At 42.5% G+C, this 17,288-nt stretch overlaps 1 protein-coding gene across 1 annotated transcript; it reads right to left on the bottom strand.

Moving 5' to 3' along the window:
* Positions 1-420: 420 nt before the first annotated feature.
* LOC129824319 (C2 calcium-dependent domain-containing protein 4C-like) lies at positions 421-4,960 on the bottom strand. Its single transcript, XM_055883877.1, has 2 exons — positions 4,008-4,960; positions 421-3,878 (listed from the first exon to the last, which is right to left on the bottom strand). Exons 1-2 carry the CDS (start codon positions 4,743-4,745, stop codon positions 3,309-3,311), a joined length of 1,308 nt encoding a protein of 435 aa, XP_055739852.1. The 5' UTR covers positions 4,746-4,960; the 3' UTR covers positions 421-3,308.
* Positions 4,961-17,288: the final 12,328 nt, after the last annotated feature.

The following is a 17,288-nucleotide window of genomic DNA, read 5'->3' as shown; positions in this document are numbered from 1 at the left end:
GAACGCCGCAGCCCGTCTGGTGTTCAACCTTCCCAAGTTCTCTCACGTCACCCCGCTCCTCCGCTCTCTCCACTGGCTTCCAGTTGAAGCTCGCATCCGCTACAAGACCATGGTGCTTGCCTACGGAGCTGTGAGGGGAACGGCACCTCAGTACCTTCAGGCTCTGATCAGGCCCTACACCCAAACAAGGGCACTGCGTTCATCCACCTCTGGCCTGCTCGCCTCCCTACCACTGAGGAAGTACAGTTCCCGCTCAGCCCAGTCAAAACTGTTCGCTGCTCTGGCACCCCAATGGTGGAACAAACTCCCTCACGACGCCAGGACAGCGGAGTCAATCACCACCTTCCGGAGACACCTGAAACCCCACCTCTTCAAGGAATACCTAGGATAGGATAAAGCAATCCTTCTGCCCCCCCCCCCCCTTAAAAGATTTAGATGCACTCGCAGGGCGATCCGGATGGAGGCGATGGAAATCCCTCAACATCGATGGATCCAGAATGTCCCCTACCGGTAAGCATCATAATTCATTGGACAGTGACCATTTTTTTGTGATTTTGGTTCTGATATGGGATGAGTAATGCAAGATATGTAAACATTATTAAAGTGGCATTATTAAAGGGACTGTGGCCAATCATTTCAAGTCTGTATGTAGGCAGCAGCCTCTGTGTTAGTGACGGATGTTTAACTGCCTGTTGGCCTTGAGATAAAAGCAATTTTTTGTCTCTCTGTCCTAGCTTTGATGCACCTGTACTGACCTCACCTTCTGGATAGTAGCGGGGTGAACAGGCTGTGGCTCGGGTGGTTGTTGTCCTTGATGATCTTTTGGCCTTCCTGTGACAACAGGTGCTGTAGGTGTCCTGGAGAGCAGGTAGTTTGCCCCCAGTGATCCATTGTGCACACCGCACCACCCTCTGGAGAGCCCGGTAGGATGCTCTTAATTGTGCATCTGTAAAAGTTTGTGAGGGTTTCAGGTAACAAGCCAACTTTCTTCAGCCTCCTGAGGTTTCCTGAAGTCCACGATCATCTCCTTTGTTTTGTTGACTTTGATTGAGAGGTTGTTTTCCTGACAGCACACTCCGAGTGCCCTCACCTCCTCCCTATAAGCTATCTTGTCATTGATGGTGATCAAGCCTACTACTGTTGTGTTGTCTGCAAACTTCATGATTGAGTTGGAGGCATGCATGGCCACGCAGTCATGGGTGAACAGAGTACAGGAGGGGGCTGAGCACGCACCCTTGTGGGACCCTAGTGTTGAGGATCAGCGAAGTGGAGATGTTGTTTCCTACCTTCACCACCTGGGGGCGGCCCGTCAGTAAATCCAGGAGCCAATTGCACGGGGCTGGCAGCCTTGCGAGGGTTAATGTCTTACTCACTTCAGCCTCGGAGAAGGAGAGGGAGAGCCCGCAGTCCTTGGTAGCGGGCCGCGTTGTTGATACTGTATTATCTTCAAAGCGGGAAAAGGTGTTTAGGTTGTCTTGAAGCAAGACGTCGGTGTCCGTGACGTGGCTGGTTTTCTTTTTGTAGTCCGTGATTTCCTGTAGACCCTGCCACATACCCTGCCACATAAGTAAAGAGAAACGACAGTCCATCGTTACTTTAAGACATGAAGGTCAGTCAATCCAGAAAATGTCAAGACACATCTCCACATCAACTGTTCTGAAGAGACAGCGTGAATCAGGCCTTCATTGTCGAATTGCTGAAAAGAAACCACTACTAAAGAACACCAAGAAGAAGAAGAGACTTGCTTGGTCCAAGTCACACAATCAATTTGTTTAACACTTTTTTGGTTACTATATGATTCCATATGTGTTATTTCATAGTTATGTCTTCACTATTATTCTACAATGGAGAAAATAGTAAAGAAAAACCCTTGAATGAGTTGGTGTATCCAAAGTTTTGACTGGTACTGTAAATGAATGGAGTGGAGTGAAATAGAATTGTTAAATTACTGTATATGCGATGTCTAAATCTGGCTTCTCTACGGCCTCTGCATGATTAATCAACGCTCAGGGTAGGGACATACTGTACCGCCCATCTCAGTATGGAGCGTAGTTCACAATGTATGTAGACCTAGCATCTATCTTATCATGGTAACCTTTTTTATTATGACAGGTAGGTCTACATTTCAAAACTCTTCTTCACACCGGTTTCACCATTTATTTTTTAATCTGTACTTTGTCTTTCACTTATTTTCTTTGGTGCGAGTAAACAAAACCTAAAAAAAGCAATGTCATGGTTTAAACGATGTGTGTAATTCAAGTCCATATAACACAGTATAATACAGTACAGTAATACAGTTCAAACTCAAAAAGATTAGCTTCTGAAACTAGTTTCATTTATTTACCTAAGAGAGCATTTAGCTAGCTACATCTATGGGCTTTTATGGTTTTCTGTCGTCCGTAAGGTGCAGTAGCCTGTATGTATTGGATAATGGCACAATCATTTAGGCTTTTGGACTTGGGCGTTTTAAATGTTGTTTATGTAGGGTTCATAACATGTATTTAATACATGACTCAGGCTCAGGTAGCATTAGGTTTGAATTTTCATGTTGATCAAAGCTATAATCAAATCCAGACATACTGTATTTATATGCTGTCACACCCTGGCCTCTGTTATATTGATTTTCTTTATTAGTTTAGTTAGGTCAGGGTGTGACATGTTTGTTGTGACATGTGTTTGTATTGTATAGGGGGTTTTGTTGAGTGTATGGGGTTGGGTTTAGTATAGTTGTCTAGGCAAGTCTATGGTTGCCTGAATGGTTCTCAATCAGAGACAGCTGTCATTCATTGTCTCTGATTGGGAGCCATATTTAAGGCAGCCATAGACAGTAGGTTTTCGTGGGTAATTGTCTATGTTGAACGTTAGTAGCTTGTGTGTGCACTTTCGTTTATTAGCTTCACGGTCGTTTATTGTTTTGTTAGTTTTGTAAGAGTGTTTCGTTTCGTGTTACGTCTTCGTCTAATAAAAGGAAGATGTATTTCTCTCACGCTGCAACTTGGTCCACTCATTATCCTCAAGACGATCGTGACATATGCTTTATAATGCTTTTGAAATACCGGGTTACCCGGTAGAAAAGGGATTTACTCTCGGGATTGAAGATTTGGAAAACATCAGGAAAATATTCAACCCTAAAACACACACAAACATACACACATCACACACCCCCTCACTCTGATTTGCTACAGTGCTGGGTGTCCAAGGTGACCAATCCAACTAGTTCCACTAAGGGACACAAATTTTAAAAAAGAGCTCCACCTCAGGGTTCGATCTCAGTCAATCCAAACAGAACCCAAAGAAAGCCTGAATCTCTAGATGCCTGGCAGCAGCTCGCTCAGCAGCACCTCCCTCTCCCCCAGCAGCACATCTCTCTTCAGACTGGTTCCCTTGTTCACCACCTTCATCTTCATGGCCAGGCTCTTGACCTGGGCGGCCGGCACCGCGTCAAAGAAGAAGTCCTCGTTGAACATGGGGTTCCTGCTGTTATTGATGATGGTGCTCCTCTGCTTCTGCTGCTTGCCCGGGTTCAGGTACAGAGACACGCAGCAGTTGATGCTCTTCACGTCCGTCTCTTTCTCGTACAGGTCCTCGGCGGCGAGCACTCGGACCCTCAGCCGGGCCGCCTCGGCATCATAGTGAGTACTGAGCCTAAGCGTGCCACCGTTGTTGAGGTTGACTGAGTGCTCACGCTGGAGGAGGTCTGAACTCGCACCCCCGGAGCCGGTCCCCTTGCGTCCGCGGAAGGTAGGGGAGGGAGGGCAGCGCAGGCGGCGGCGCTGCAGGCTGGGGCTGGTGTCGGGTGAGCTGCACTCGTCTGTGGACAGGGATCTGTGGCGTGCCAGGGTATGCTTGGCACGAGACACCTGAGAAGGAGAAAAAATCTGTGAAGGGAAGGGATGGTTATATAATATATCATATAGGGCCATATACATGAAATTCGGAGCTAAATGTGTTTTAAAAACATGTAATTAAAGTGATCATCCTTAAGTGTTAACATCCTTAATGTTTACCTTAGCCTGTGTCTCCTGTGTGATGGATCGGAGGAGGGAGGCGGAGCGGGTGAGGAGGGGGGAGGTAATGGGGGAGGACTCGGCCGAAGAGCACGTGTCGCTCTCACCCCCGCTGAAGTAGCGGTAGGGGTTGGGGATGGAGGGGGTCAGGTGGTCCCCCCCGCGCGTGTGTCTCTGGGAGCCCGGGGAGGTGTGGGGGCTGCTGGGGTCTCTGTGGAAGATGGACTCCTTGCGGTGGCCGTGGGGGCTCTCCACCAGTGTGGAGAACCCATACGAGGTCTGGGCCTTGTAAGTCAGGGACACGTCTGTCTGGGACTGTGGCTCTGCATTGGTTTTGGGGTCTCCCCCCTCCCCTACCCCGCTCCCCGGATCGTCGGTGCTCTCAATCTGGATGAAGTGGCGGTTAGGGGCCCTCAAAAGGCTGCGGGTGTCCCCGGCAAGACGAGAGAGCAGGCGCGGGCTGCGGGGGTTCAGGTTGCAGCTGCCCTGGGTCTGGCTGCAGATGGTGTGCTCGGAGGCGTAGGGGCGCAGGGTGGAGCGGGGCTGGGGCTCCGGCGTGAGGGACTCTGCCTCTGGGGGGCAGCAGATGAGTTTGTGGGGGATGAAGAAGTCGGGGATCTTACCGGGGGTGATGATGTTGGTGTGGACGGAGACGGGGTCTCTCTGGTTCTGCTGCTTGTCCCCCGCCAAAGCAGAGTGACCACCATGAGAACCACGGAACTTCTCCAGTAGCCACATGCTTCCCCCCAGAGCCTGAAGTTAGCTAGCTGCAGACACAGAAGGACAAAACGTGATGATGTCATACAGTCACAGGTAGGTAGGAAATGACATCCCCTTGTGTCAACATGTAATTCATCTGTGCGTACAGAAAGACAAGAGTGGGAGTCAGTTCATAAAGGCAAATGTGGAAAAGTGGGTGGGTCTCAATATTATGAACCCAGCAAACAGGGTAAGTCGAAAACGACATCAGGCAACGTTCTCATTACGTCCATTTAAGGGTTTCGGAGAGACCTTATCCCATTGACGTTCTGAGAACATTCTAGGAGCCGTAAAACATGCATTAACCTCGGGACCATAAGACAATGTTCAGTACAGGTCACGGTTTGGTCTCAGTATAACGCTATATAGTAATAAAGCATTTTGATGTCCATTAGGTAACATTACGAATAGGTTCCTATTTGGTTCTGTTAGGACGTTATCCCTGGGACATTCAATGACCACAATGGGACGTTTCATGCTAGTCAAGGGGACGTCGCGTAATGGTCCAAAGGGAACGTTCCCTGGGGGACTTTTGTGTAGCTCCCTGTAAAAGTTACCAGGACTTCACTGAGGACCATGTCAAGACTTTTTTAGGACGTTCTCAGGACTTTCATTTTACTAGTAATTTGGACGTCGTATGATGGTCCTCTGGGAACATTCTCTGGGGAACATTCTTTTTAAGCTAAGTGGGATGCTTTTCAGCTGAAATAGTGTAAAAAAATTATAATCAATAACCACGTTTCCATCCAACCATTTCATGCTGGTGAATTACCTGACGCATGCAAAAAAGTCAAGACCGGGCTCATGGAAACATGAAATGTCGGTACAATTTTATAAACGCAAACAGACAATTTGTTCGTTCGACATGGTGGGATCTTTTTGTGTCTATAACATTAATTATACGAGAAATGGCGGTGGAAACTCCTTTATGCGCAAATATTTACATAATAATCATCATATCGAAGTTAACTTGAAGTCAAGTGATGATATGTTGTGTGGTCTTCCCACTACGACTCGGGAAAGCATGCACTTTATTAGGCTACAGATAAGTTAGGAACTTCACAGGGTGGTGAATGTGCAAGGTGACGAGCTTGAAGCTCCTTTCCAATAAATATCTAGGATCTTATTCTGATGATCGATGCGTGGCTGCCGTTTGACAATTACAAATAATTCCGCTCTTGTCCATAATGATCTCATAATATAGGTAGCCTACCCGCACTGTATCTGCGAGCTGTTGGCTAAAGCGCATATGCCAAGACCCGAGTGGGCAAATTTGCTATATAAACGCAACAGTTTGTGACAAAACCATCAGTAGCGTTGAAAACGTGATAGAAACCAAATAAACTATTTTTCATTCGGTACATGGGAATTTAACACAAAAGTTATTTTTATGTGCACTACATCATCCCGCACAGCCTTTTATCGGCAAAACGTCCGTTTGATGGAAGAAACATCTGTTGGGAAAATACGCATATTATTTTATGCAGATTTTAGAATATTCGCAAGAAAATGTGTTGCAAATCGGATAGAAACCTAGCTAATGACAAAAGGAATACACTTGACATGATCACCTTTAAAGCTCTGACTTTTCAAGATGAACCCAACTAGGATTTGAACTCACAACCTCTGGAGCACACTGATCTTTCTGCGGTGCCACAGAGTCTAACATTTCAGAAGTCCACTACATACAGTATTTGTTACCTGTAACACATATCTGCACTTAGCAAAAGAGTCACATTGCCACTGCTAACTCCGATATCAGTTCCTCTTCTTATTCTCTCATCATTGATGTGATTTACTTATTTCAGCAATTTGAACCTTTTCTGTTTAGTTGTCTAATGTTTTAATATTAGTATTTTTTAACAGAGTCGAGATTTACTTTGTGTTGCAATACAGCTGATATCAGGCATTGACACAGACATGGTGGTGTAGCAGGAAGATCGGAATGCTATGAATCAAGAGGTTGTGAGTTCAAATCCCAGATGAGGACATATTGGATAATAATTACTGTCTAAACGAACATGCACAATGTAATCATGCATGTCAAAGTGGGTCAAATTAGTAAGTTGAAAACACTATGTTAAAAGCACTGTTTGTGTGGCGGTCACTAGCCAACAGACAAACAGCTGTGAATGGATCGGTAGACAAAAACCTCCGGAGGACCATCGCTGAACGCTCTAAGAAAGTCCTATAAGTATCCTTGGAGATGTCTCTGAAACAAATCAGGAACTAGACAAAATCTCCACAGGACCATGACACAATAGCCAGAGAACATCCTAAAACCTTCCCTGGGGATGTCCCCGGAACTAGACAAAACCTGCACATGACGACACCCTAACAACTTTAGGAGATCATTTCGTAATGTTCTGAGGACTTCCTAACGACTCATTTTTGTTTGCAGGGAAGTGGTGTCATCTCTGCACTAATGTTTGACAGCAACATGGCAAGTCAACCTAATTTGCTATATCACCTGCCACCTTCATCTCAAAACAGGTTGGATCAACAGAGGTGGTGAGGAAGCTAGTTAGACCACGGTTTCCCAAACGCTAGTAAGCTAACATATGGAATTGTTTTAAGATTTTAAGACCCATTAAGTTACAAAAACTTAAATAAAACAAATCACACAATATTGTATTTGGCCTTTCCTATTGCCCATATAAATGCACTGAACACATTCAATAACGGCAAAAAAGTCAGCCAAAAAATAAATCATAAGGAATAAGGTTTGTAAGGGTTCTATATCCTGGAGATTTCAAAATGCTCAGTAATTATTTTTGTATTTTTTGGGACACATATTTAACCCCTTATTTTTGTTGCCACAAATACCTCAGTACTTCCATTCATTTGTATGGGTTACCTTCAGACGAGTCCCGTGGCACTTGTGGGGATCAGATAACACCATGTCCCTGGGAGTCTCATCTTTCCATAGAGTGGGTCAAATTAGTTTCGGAAGCTACATACGTTTTCGTGAGAAGACCGAGTTTCGGGATGTCTCATGGCCAGACAAACACCGCTGTTGCTCGGCCACCTTCCACCACAGATGCGGAAGATATATCTTAAATTGATGGATATTGATGGGGATTTTTGTATTATGTTACGTTACTTAGATCCTTTTAAAACTCGCATAGAATCGCCCCACTGTGGTGGTACACCCAATTCAACCGAATCCGGATTGCAGTAGGCTATTACACAGTAGCATTATTTACATCTTTATCTGTAGTCTAATTAAAATGTTTCGTGCTAATAGGTCCAGGTGGACTAATGAGAACATGATAAGACTTTGATTTTATCCGGTCCTAAATAACAAAACAGTAATAAAACAAAGAATGAAGCATTTAGGTTTATTTGCTATAAATAGTGTAAGTCTCTGAAATACCTTAACATTAAACACATCATGTTTTAAAATAAGTACATTTAGAGTGTTTAGTTTTGAATGTTTTCCCCCTCTAGGCAAGTGTGCGTAAGTGCGCATAACCTATCCAAGAGAGCGGCGTAATGGCCTGTATAGTGCGCATCTCTGTTTAAACGAATGCTTCCACCAAACAAAGAAACATTTGCATATCTAGTGAAAAGTACAGTTGCCTATAAGCCAGGATAAAATGTAACCATTAAGTTTGTAGCCTATTTCACATTGTGCGCCGTTGAACAACTTTTACGCACTAAACAGAATACCCAGATTTAGGCGGGATGGTCGCTGAAAGCAGAATTTGTAAAATAGACACAGACCGACTCACAGTGTCACTGATTAAAAAGCGGAGATGAGCCGACCGGTAGGCTGCAAGACAACCGAAGGACCTGTTGGATCACAGGAACTCACCGTTGGGCTGAAGTGTTTCCCTCCCACTCCTCCCGATAGAAATAGAAAATTGTTCAACTTCACTCACATGCGTCTGTCCCTGTCCCCTTAATACTTTCCGTGAATCGCTTCTCATGGGTTTCCTAACTAACCTACCTTCCGTCAGACAGAGTAACTGTGGGGGAAACAAACAATAATTGGGGCTCTGATGAGTCCATGTCTGGGTTATATATGGACCCTGTCCGCTGCCGCGCTCTCCATGGTGACAAGCCAATGGGAGGTTCCCAGGCTGTCCACGCACCCTCCTCAAAATAGGATCTAACGCCTAATTACGTGTTTTGATTTTAACCGAAGTGCAAATCTTCCTATTTGTCTATAGGAAACGTTCTCATTGTATTTGCAAACATTACCATTAACGGGTTTATCAATTAAATCAAACGGGCCTGACATCAGTGAATCAGATCAGAAATCCTCATGCAGGAGACGTAAAATTGACGGGCATTTCTTCACAGCATATTCTGCTGCATTTGCTGACAAGTGCTTCTGAGGAAGTCGTGTTCCATTTTGCTCCCAGAGCAGATAGACCATAGAAATAGAATTACTGCAAAACCTGGAGTTGATGACATCACCATGTAATCCTTCATTCCCTCTTTGCCAGCAGGGCTCGTGATGGTCTATGGCTGTGATAACTTGATGGATCAGTCCCTTGGTGAAGTTAGAGTGACATGCTGGCTCCTCTATTACAGTAGATTACTCTGTATTGCTGGGCCATTGGGGGAAGGAGATGAGATGGTATATGGGCAGAGTTGCACCATGGAGAGCTGTAAGAGTTTCCCTGGGCTCTGAGGAGACAGACTGTTGCTCAGCTTCCATTGCTGCATCAATAAGTAAATGGGCAATGATGGGGCTGTTAGAGAGAACGTACCTGGCGGTGTAGTCCCTTTGGGCTGTGGGGAAATAAGTGCACTCTATTGTTTGCGATGGCATGTGGAGGATCAGTGGGAGAGTGTTGCTATACATTGCATTCGGAAAGTTTTCAGACCCTTTGACTTTTTCCACACTTTGTGTAACGGCAGCCTTCCTCCTCTTCGTCTGAAGAGGAGGTGTAGCAGGGATCGGACCAAGACGCAGCGTAGCCAGTGCTCAACATGTTTAAGGAAAACGTTGCTCTAAGATAGTTTGAAAATGTTTTAACTTTTTGGAAGTCTCTCTCTTTCTCTTATTGGAAAGGTTAACGTCATTAAAATGAATGTGTGGCCCAAATGTTTATATTTACTTCAATGTTTACCTATTTTTATGCCATAATCTTTTTTCAATTCACTGAACCAAGCATTCATGTATTTTATTTGGGATGGCAAGGTACCGCAGATTTGTAGAAAAACATTTACAGAAGCCTAAGACATTGGGTGGTTTAATTCTACCAAATTTTCAGACATACTATTGGGCTGCAAATTTCAGAGCCCTTTTGTACTGGCTGCGGACTGATCCTACTGGCCCTAGATTACTCTGGATCTAGATCGAGTCTGAATCACGTAAACCTGCTGCACTTTCCTCTGTGTTGTGCTCGTCTCTCCCACTGTCCCTAGGCAAAAGGAGTGTCAACCCAATTGTAAAGCAGTCTCTTAAAATTTGGAATCAGTTCCGTTTAGCCTTAGAGGCTTTCTCTATCAGGTCCAATCAGAACATTTGATTTCCTCCATCTTTAAATGATGGGGCTTTTGGCATCTGGCACTCACTAGGCCTCTCTTCACTGGCCCAATTATTCTTTGACGATACATTTCCCTCTTTTACTCAGCTACAGGAAAAGTTCAGCCTCCCCAATCCCACTTTGCTATCTCCAGACTAGGAACTTTGTTCGATCCAACACCTCTTAATTTCCCAATAGGCCCACGAGTACAGCTATAGAGAGCATTTTTTAGCTAAACAAGCTTCCTAAGGGCGCAATTTCAGATATATACTGTATGAAATCATTAATGACTTACACAACCCTTCTTTGGTGCCTTGGGAAGACTCGATGGGAAAAGGATTTGAGGGAGGGACTTGGGGAAGACAGCTGGGAATCTGTGCTGTACAGGGTGCATTTGTCCTCTTTTAGCACTAGACACAGTCTCATTCAATTCAAGGTGGTTCACTGTATCCATTGGTCCGGAGCGAAACTCTGAAGATTATTCTTTGATTTTGATCCTACCTGTGTTCATTGTAAAACGGAAGCAGCCACACTGTTTCATGTGTTTTGGGACTGTCATAAACTGTCTGGTTTCTGGGAATTCTTATTTAAATGTTTCTATGATATATATGGCACTGTTATAGATCCGTCTCCACTTACAGCACTTTTTGGAGCACTGCCAAGAGGCAGCCCTCTGTCAAGAATTCAGTTGGACACTGTTGCTTAACTCTTCTAGCTAGACGGCTAATACTCCAGAACTGGAAGATGGCGGTTCCCCGATCTTATAACTACTGGGTGAGAGATGTGTTGTGCTCTCTGAAATGAGAATTTTTAAAAATTCAGTACCCGATTGGTGCAGTGGTCTAAGGCACTGCATCTCAGTGCAAGAGGTTTCACTACAGTCCCTGGTTCAAATCTGGGTAATATCACATCTGGCTGTGATTGGGAGTCCCATAGGGCAGCACACAATTTCCACAGTGTCATCTGGATTTGGCCAGGGTAGGCTGTCAACGTAAATGCACATTTGTTCTTAACGGACTTGCCTAGTTACATAAAGGTTAAATATAAAAAATGTAAATACTCTAAACTGTTTATGATACTTGGACTCCATTCCTGTTTTACTTTATAAAATCCACTCTGATGGCATTCTTATTAAAACCGAAATAAATCTGTATTTAACACCCCTGTGATTTGCTGGTTGGAGGAGCATTTATTTTGTGTGTGTTTTGGGGGGAGGTCATTGAGATTGATGCCCATTGATTCTTATTGAATTTGACTTGTGGATGCCTTATTCCTCTTTCCCTGTCAGAGACTAAAATATTAACTTGTTTTGCTCTGTTTGTAAAAAATGTAATGGTAAAAAACAAAGATAAAAACTGAAAATAAGCATTGTAAACTTAAATTTTGGTCTGGTGGATGGTCAGTCTGTGGCCATGACTGACTGTGAATGTGTGAGTGGTTGCATTTCTACACCCCTATCCCACGGCTGTTTACGGGAACAATGTCGAGGTGACCACTCAGTTCCAGTATTAACTACAGATTGCTCTTTAACCTCTGTACCCTTCTTCCCACTGTATTTAACTTGTCTAAATTATGGTATCTTTATACTTATTCTTCATTTTTAATAAAACACATTCTAGTAAAGCATATCATATTATTTATATTGTGTTGTCCTTTTATGTGTGTAAAACTGAATGAACAGAGTTTTCAAAAAAATTACCTTTTCCCCATGGCACATTTTCTGGCTGGCACCCGCAATGCCTTCATTGTTGTTTTCCGCACAAATAATAACTTTGAACATGTGTGCGTTCCTATCAAAGTAAGTGCCTTATTTTCTGTATATTGTGTTGTCGTTTCTACTGTAGCACACCATATGCACTGTATGGAGCATAATGTATTTACTGTTTTATTCACGTTTTCAAGTACTGGTGATAATTCATACATTCCAATTTTTACATAGATTGTAATGGACACATATGATGTGTGTAAAATACTTTTTTGAGGGTTTTTCAAGGTTGATAAGCTAATGCTAAGCTATTTGCCATTATGTTTGTTGACATCATACAATGCATTCTGGTTGTCACGTGTCTGTCAGACCAAAGTTCTTATAACAAAATGAGGTGAAGGAATAGTTCACTTATTGTGCTTTTCAAGACAACTGGTCAAAGATCATTGATGTCAAATCATGACGTCAGTGATCTTCAGTTCAGAAAATTCGGGCTCTAGAATGAACCCAGAGTTCCCGAGTTGGAATGAACCCACTGAAATCTGAGATTTCCGAGTTTCCAGTTCCCAGTTGTTTTGAAAATGGCATCAGATTGTAACTATGGTACCTCAGGGTTGCCAGATCAGACCCACCCTTTACAGGGGTTTTATTTATATTTAGCTCATAAACTTGTTCTGTGTTTTCCCCCATTCATTGATAAATCCCCCATCATAGTAATATTTCCTGCATTATAACCCTCCACGATACCTTTCTCCATTTCTATCCCCCATGGACTTGTTTATTTGCGTTTTATAGTGAATGGCATTCTGGGATGAGAAAGTTTTCGCTAGTCAAACATGAACAAACATGGCTGCCATCATAAAGAATTTAGCTGCTGTTAGCTTAGCTCACACGTATGTCTTTTCTAAACACTATTACATTTTTCTCTTGTGCTCACCAGAGATGTGGTAAATTGTAAACAAGTCTAGCTGTTAGGTCGCTAACTTACGTTTGTTTTTTTCTTCAGCACAACCTGTTATTTAGAAAGGCTTATGGAATACGTTTGGCTGTGGATGTGTTCTGTGTGATGCTTGGACAATGAAGTTCGCATTTATCTACAATAAAAGGATACAGTTGAAGATCTTTATTCCCATCGACACGAAACGTTGTTTAGATGCGTTTCAGACAACAGTGCCGTTTAGACACTTTTGTTGCATCATACGTTCTGTTGCTACTGTTCCAATCACATATCTGCGATGGTACGCTGGAGGGACCACTCCACAATGATCACAAATATGTGATCGTACATGTCAAAGGGTTAATAGAACGTTTCTAGAACGTTTCCTAAGTTCAAACATGGTTACATTTAATTAAAATGTTTAACTGGTTTGACGTTGGGAATGTTCTCAAATACTTCACGGAGCGTTAAAGGCTCAATGCAGCCATTTTTATATCAAAATCAAATCATTTCTGGGTAACAATAAGTATCTTCCCATTAAAATGAACAAAAATAGCTTTTTAGCAAACTAGTTCCCAAGCAAGAATTTTGCTATAGACTGTCTAGGAGTGGTCTGAGTGGGGAGGGGAAGACTGAAAATTAGCTGGTTTTGGCAGATTAACCAATCTGCATGGTGATATCACCATGGAAACCAGAAACTCCCGCTCATGCAAATCTGCTGATTAGAAGGTCCTGTGTGGATTGCATTTTCAACCAGCAAATGTTTTCACACTTTTACAGTGGTAGTTTCATCAGCTGTTGTACAATATGACAAAAAAACAGGAGAAACGATATTTTTACTGTACTGGGCCTTTGAGAAACAGTTCTTCTGTGGGAATTTCAGTAAATCAGCATAACGATTCCTACATGTTTCCTCGTGGTTCTATTTAAAGTCATGTTCTCAAATTGTTCAGGGAACAATAAGAAAACTTTTCATGAAAAGCACCAAACTTTTAGGAACCCAGTTGGTGTCGCAACTGACTGTTGAGAGTTAGAAAAGCGTAATACACAAGGTGCAATTTTGAAAATTGGTTGTGCGTCAGCAGTTTTCCCCTCATGTCAGTTACTGACAGTCACTCAATTAGCCCACGTCAGCAGTGCTCTGCCTACACACAGAGGGGTCCCCGATAAACAGAGGGGGCCCCCGATATTCAGAGGGTTCCTGAACCAAATCTGGCTTCGGGCCCCACACTGCCCATACTCACAAAACATCTCAGAGTAGGAGTGCTGATCTAGACTCAGTTTTGCCTTTTAGATCATAATGAATAATATTACATGGACAGATCCTAGATCAGAACTTTACTCTGAGATGCTTTTTGGATATGGGTCTTGTGTGTCTGGGATGGGGGAGCAGAAGGGTGGAATGAGTAAGTGGCCAAACGTAAAAGCTGCAGGCATATGCCAGAACAGATGTGACTGTCTGACTGGGAAGTAAAGATTGTGTGTATGTACGTGTGTTTTTCTTTCTCTGGTTCTTTGTCTTTCTGTCTTTCTTTTGGTATTTCTCTTTGGTTTCATTGTCCTCGGTTGTCATAATATGATGATGGTAATGTTGATGATTACGGTGATGATGACGTTGCTAATGATGTTTGCTGATGATGATCTAAAAAGGCAAAACTTGTACTTACCCCCTTTTTCCCCATGTTTTTAGATATAGATTTTATGTAACAGGTGTATTAATACACTGAGTACACATCAGAGTAGGCACCGACGACATGCGTGAACGATATGTGCAAGGTGTGTGGGTAGATGGCACTTCCCTAACCATGATAATAATACACACTTCTACCTCTGATTATCGGCATGACAACAGGAAAATTACCAGAGAATTGATAAGCACTGCTTTAGAGGGTAGCATAGCTTTATTGACATCAATGCTACAGGTATAATATCAGGACTTTTGTTCAACTCTGTTTGAAATAAAGATTGTGCAATGTTTTGATCTTGTACACTCTCCCCACTGTGCTTCCCCAAAGGACCAGTGTTTAGCCCTAAACGAGGGCCACTCTGTGGGAGTGTTATTTCTCTATAAATAAATTAAAACAATAAAACATTAGTAACGTTCAGAAAATTTTCTAAGAGTGTTATTTAAAAACATATGCATTCAGCTCTCGGCATCCTCAAAACTCTCGATCCTCTATCTTGTTAAGTGATTAGCCACACCTGATCCGCTCATTGGCCACACCTGATCTTAATGAGTGCTTGTTTCCTTTAAAATGGGGTGTGTTTGATTAGACAAAAATGAACAGCTTTGCATGCATAACAACACCATCCTGGTGGCGCTGTGGACTAATTCCGTGGATAAAGAACAGAAGATTAAAGGTTTGAATCTCACTGATGCATGTGTCACAATAAAACATGTATCTGTTTGCATGGTCGATGCCTAAAGAAATACATTTCCATGTGTCCTATCTGGCCTTGGAGTTCAAAACAGTTAACCCAAAATAATCTAGCAGTGTTATTAAAACATTCAGTGAACATTTTAAAGACGTTATTTAAAAACCTCCACATAACCTATATTTTCCATTCTCAGAGTGTTAATAAAAGCTCTAATTAAAACTTTAAAGGAACCAGAGTGAAACATTCACAGAACCTACCTGCAATCTAAAAAATAAATGTTCCCAGAACAGGCTAAATTTCTACTTCTAGTCTCAGAAGATTGGTCAGGAAATGTATGGCTTCGTTCCCACAACCAATGTGAAATCAAAAACATACATTCCCACAACTTGCAAGGAACCACATGTGCTAGCTGGGTAAGATGCTTTGTTGAATCAAGGTAACCTTTATGTGGCTAATAACAATACCAAATGTTTTTTTTGTTGGTAAAAGTACACTTGCACTTTCTTCATATAGAATATACAGTAATTATATTTTACATACCATTGAATTGATCATGCTAGTTTTTTAATAATATATTGACTTACAGTTATACTGAACTTCGATTTTAGTATATGTCAAATTTATGAGAAATATACATAAAATGTACCTAAAGTGTATTCAGAGAATATTTATTTGGCTCTTTATCAAATATCAAATATAAGTACAAAAAATGTGAAAAAAATTATAATTATAATTTAAAATACATCAATGCTAATACAACAATAATAAAGTGGACATTAAAATGTATTAAACATATTTACATTCGTTACAATTTAGATAAAGTATAATTATCACTGACGTACAGTACTTCTAAACTCAGCAAAAAAAGAAACATCCTCTCACTGTCAACTGCATTTATTTTCAGCAAAATAAACATGTGTAAATATTTGTATGAACATAACAAGATTCAACAACTGAGACATAAACTGAACAAGTTCCACAGACATGTGACTAAAATAAATGGAATAATGTGTCCTTGAACAAACGGGGGTGGGGGGGGGGGGGGGATCAAAAGTAACAGTCAGTATCTAGTGTGGCCACCAGCTGCATTAAGTACTGCAGTGCATCTCCTCCTCCTGGACTGCACCAGATTTGCCAGTTCTTGCTGTGAGATGTTACCCCACTTCCACCAAGGCACCTGCAAGTTCCCGGACATTTTTGGGGTCAATGGATCTAGCCCTCACCCTCTGATCCAACAGGTTCCAGACATGCTCAATGGTATTGAGATCTGGGCTCTTTGCTGGACATGCCAGAACACTGACATTCCTGTCTTGCAGGAAATTAGGCACATAATGAGCAGTATGGCTGGTGGCATTGTCATGCTGACATGCTGACCAGACCGGACACGTCCAGTGCGCAAGCGTCGCAAAATACATTTAGAAATCCATGTTATTCAAATATTGCGCCAACGAGTGTCTGCGACGCCAAGGCCTAAAATAGAAGTCGTTCCTATTTCTGAAGCAGATCGAGCTGAAAGTCCTGCCTCTCCCATCTCCTCATTGGTTTATAGAAGCAGGTACCCACATGCCATCTCCTCATTAGTTATACCCACGTGGGTGACTGAAAGACGAACTTTGTTGCCGGTTGTCGTGGCAATACAATGAAAGTTTAGATGCGATCACCATATAAGTTCAAAGATGAAAAAGCCTGGAAGGAGGAGAGATGACTAGAAACGATTCGGTTGGCCGTTTTATGTGTGAATTAATTGTCGGAGTAGAGGTCCTTGTGCATTTCAGGTAAAATAACAACTCAATGTTTATATCCCAGGACAAATTAGCTAGCAACAACAAGCTAGCTAAATAGGACAAATTAACGTTAGCTAGTAAGTGCAAGCTAGCTAGCTAAATTGCCATACATGTTTAATGCTTTTTGACCTGTCCCCAAATTAATGTCATTGGTTCAGAGTTTGTTTTGATATTTTAACCTGCGTGTCGTGATCGGGTTTGTGTGTGGGGGGGGGGGGGGGGGGCAAAAAAAAT

Source organism: Salvelinus fontinalis, chromosome 26 (assembly GCF_029448725.1).
Source record: "Salvelinus fontinalis isolate EN_2023a chromosome 26, ASM2944872v1, whole genome shotgun sequence".
Taxonomy (NCBI): Eukaryota; Metazoa; Chordata; class Actinopteri; order Salmoniformes; family Salmonidae; genus Salvelinus; species Salvelinus fontinalis.
The sequence above is the reverse complement of the archived record's forward strand: the minus strand, read 5'-3'. Positions and strand labels throughout refer to the sequence as shown.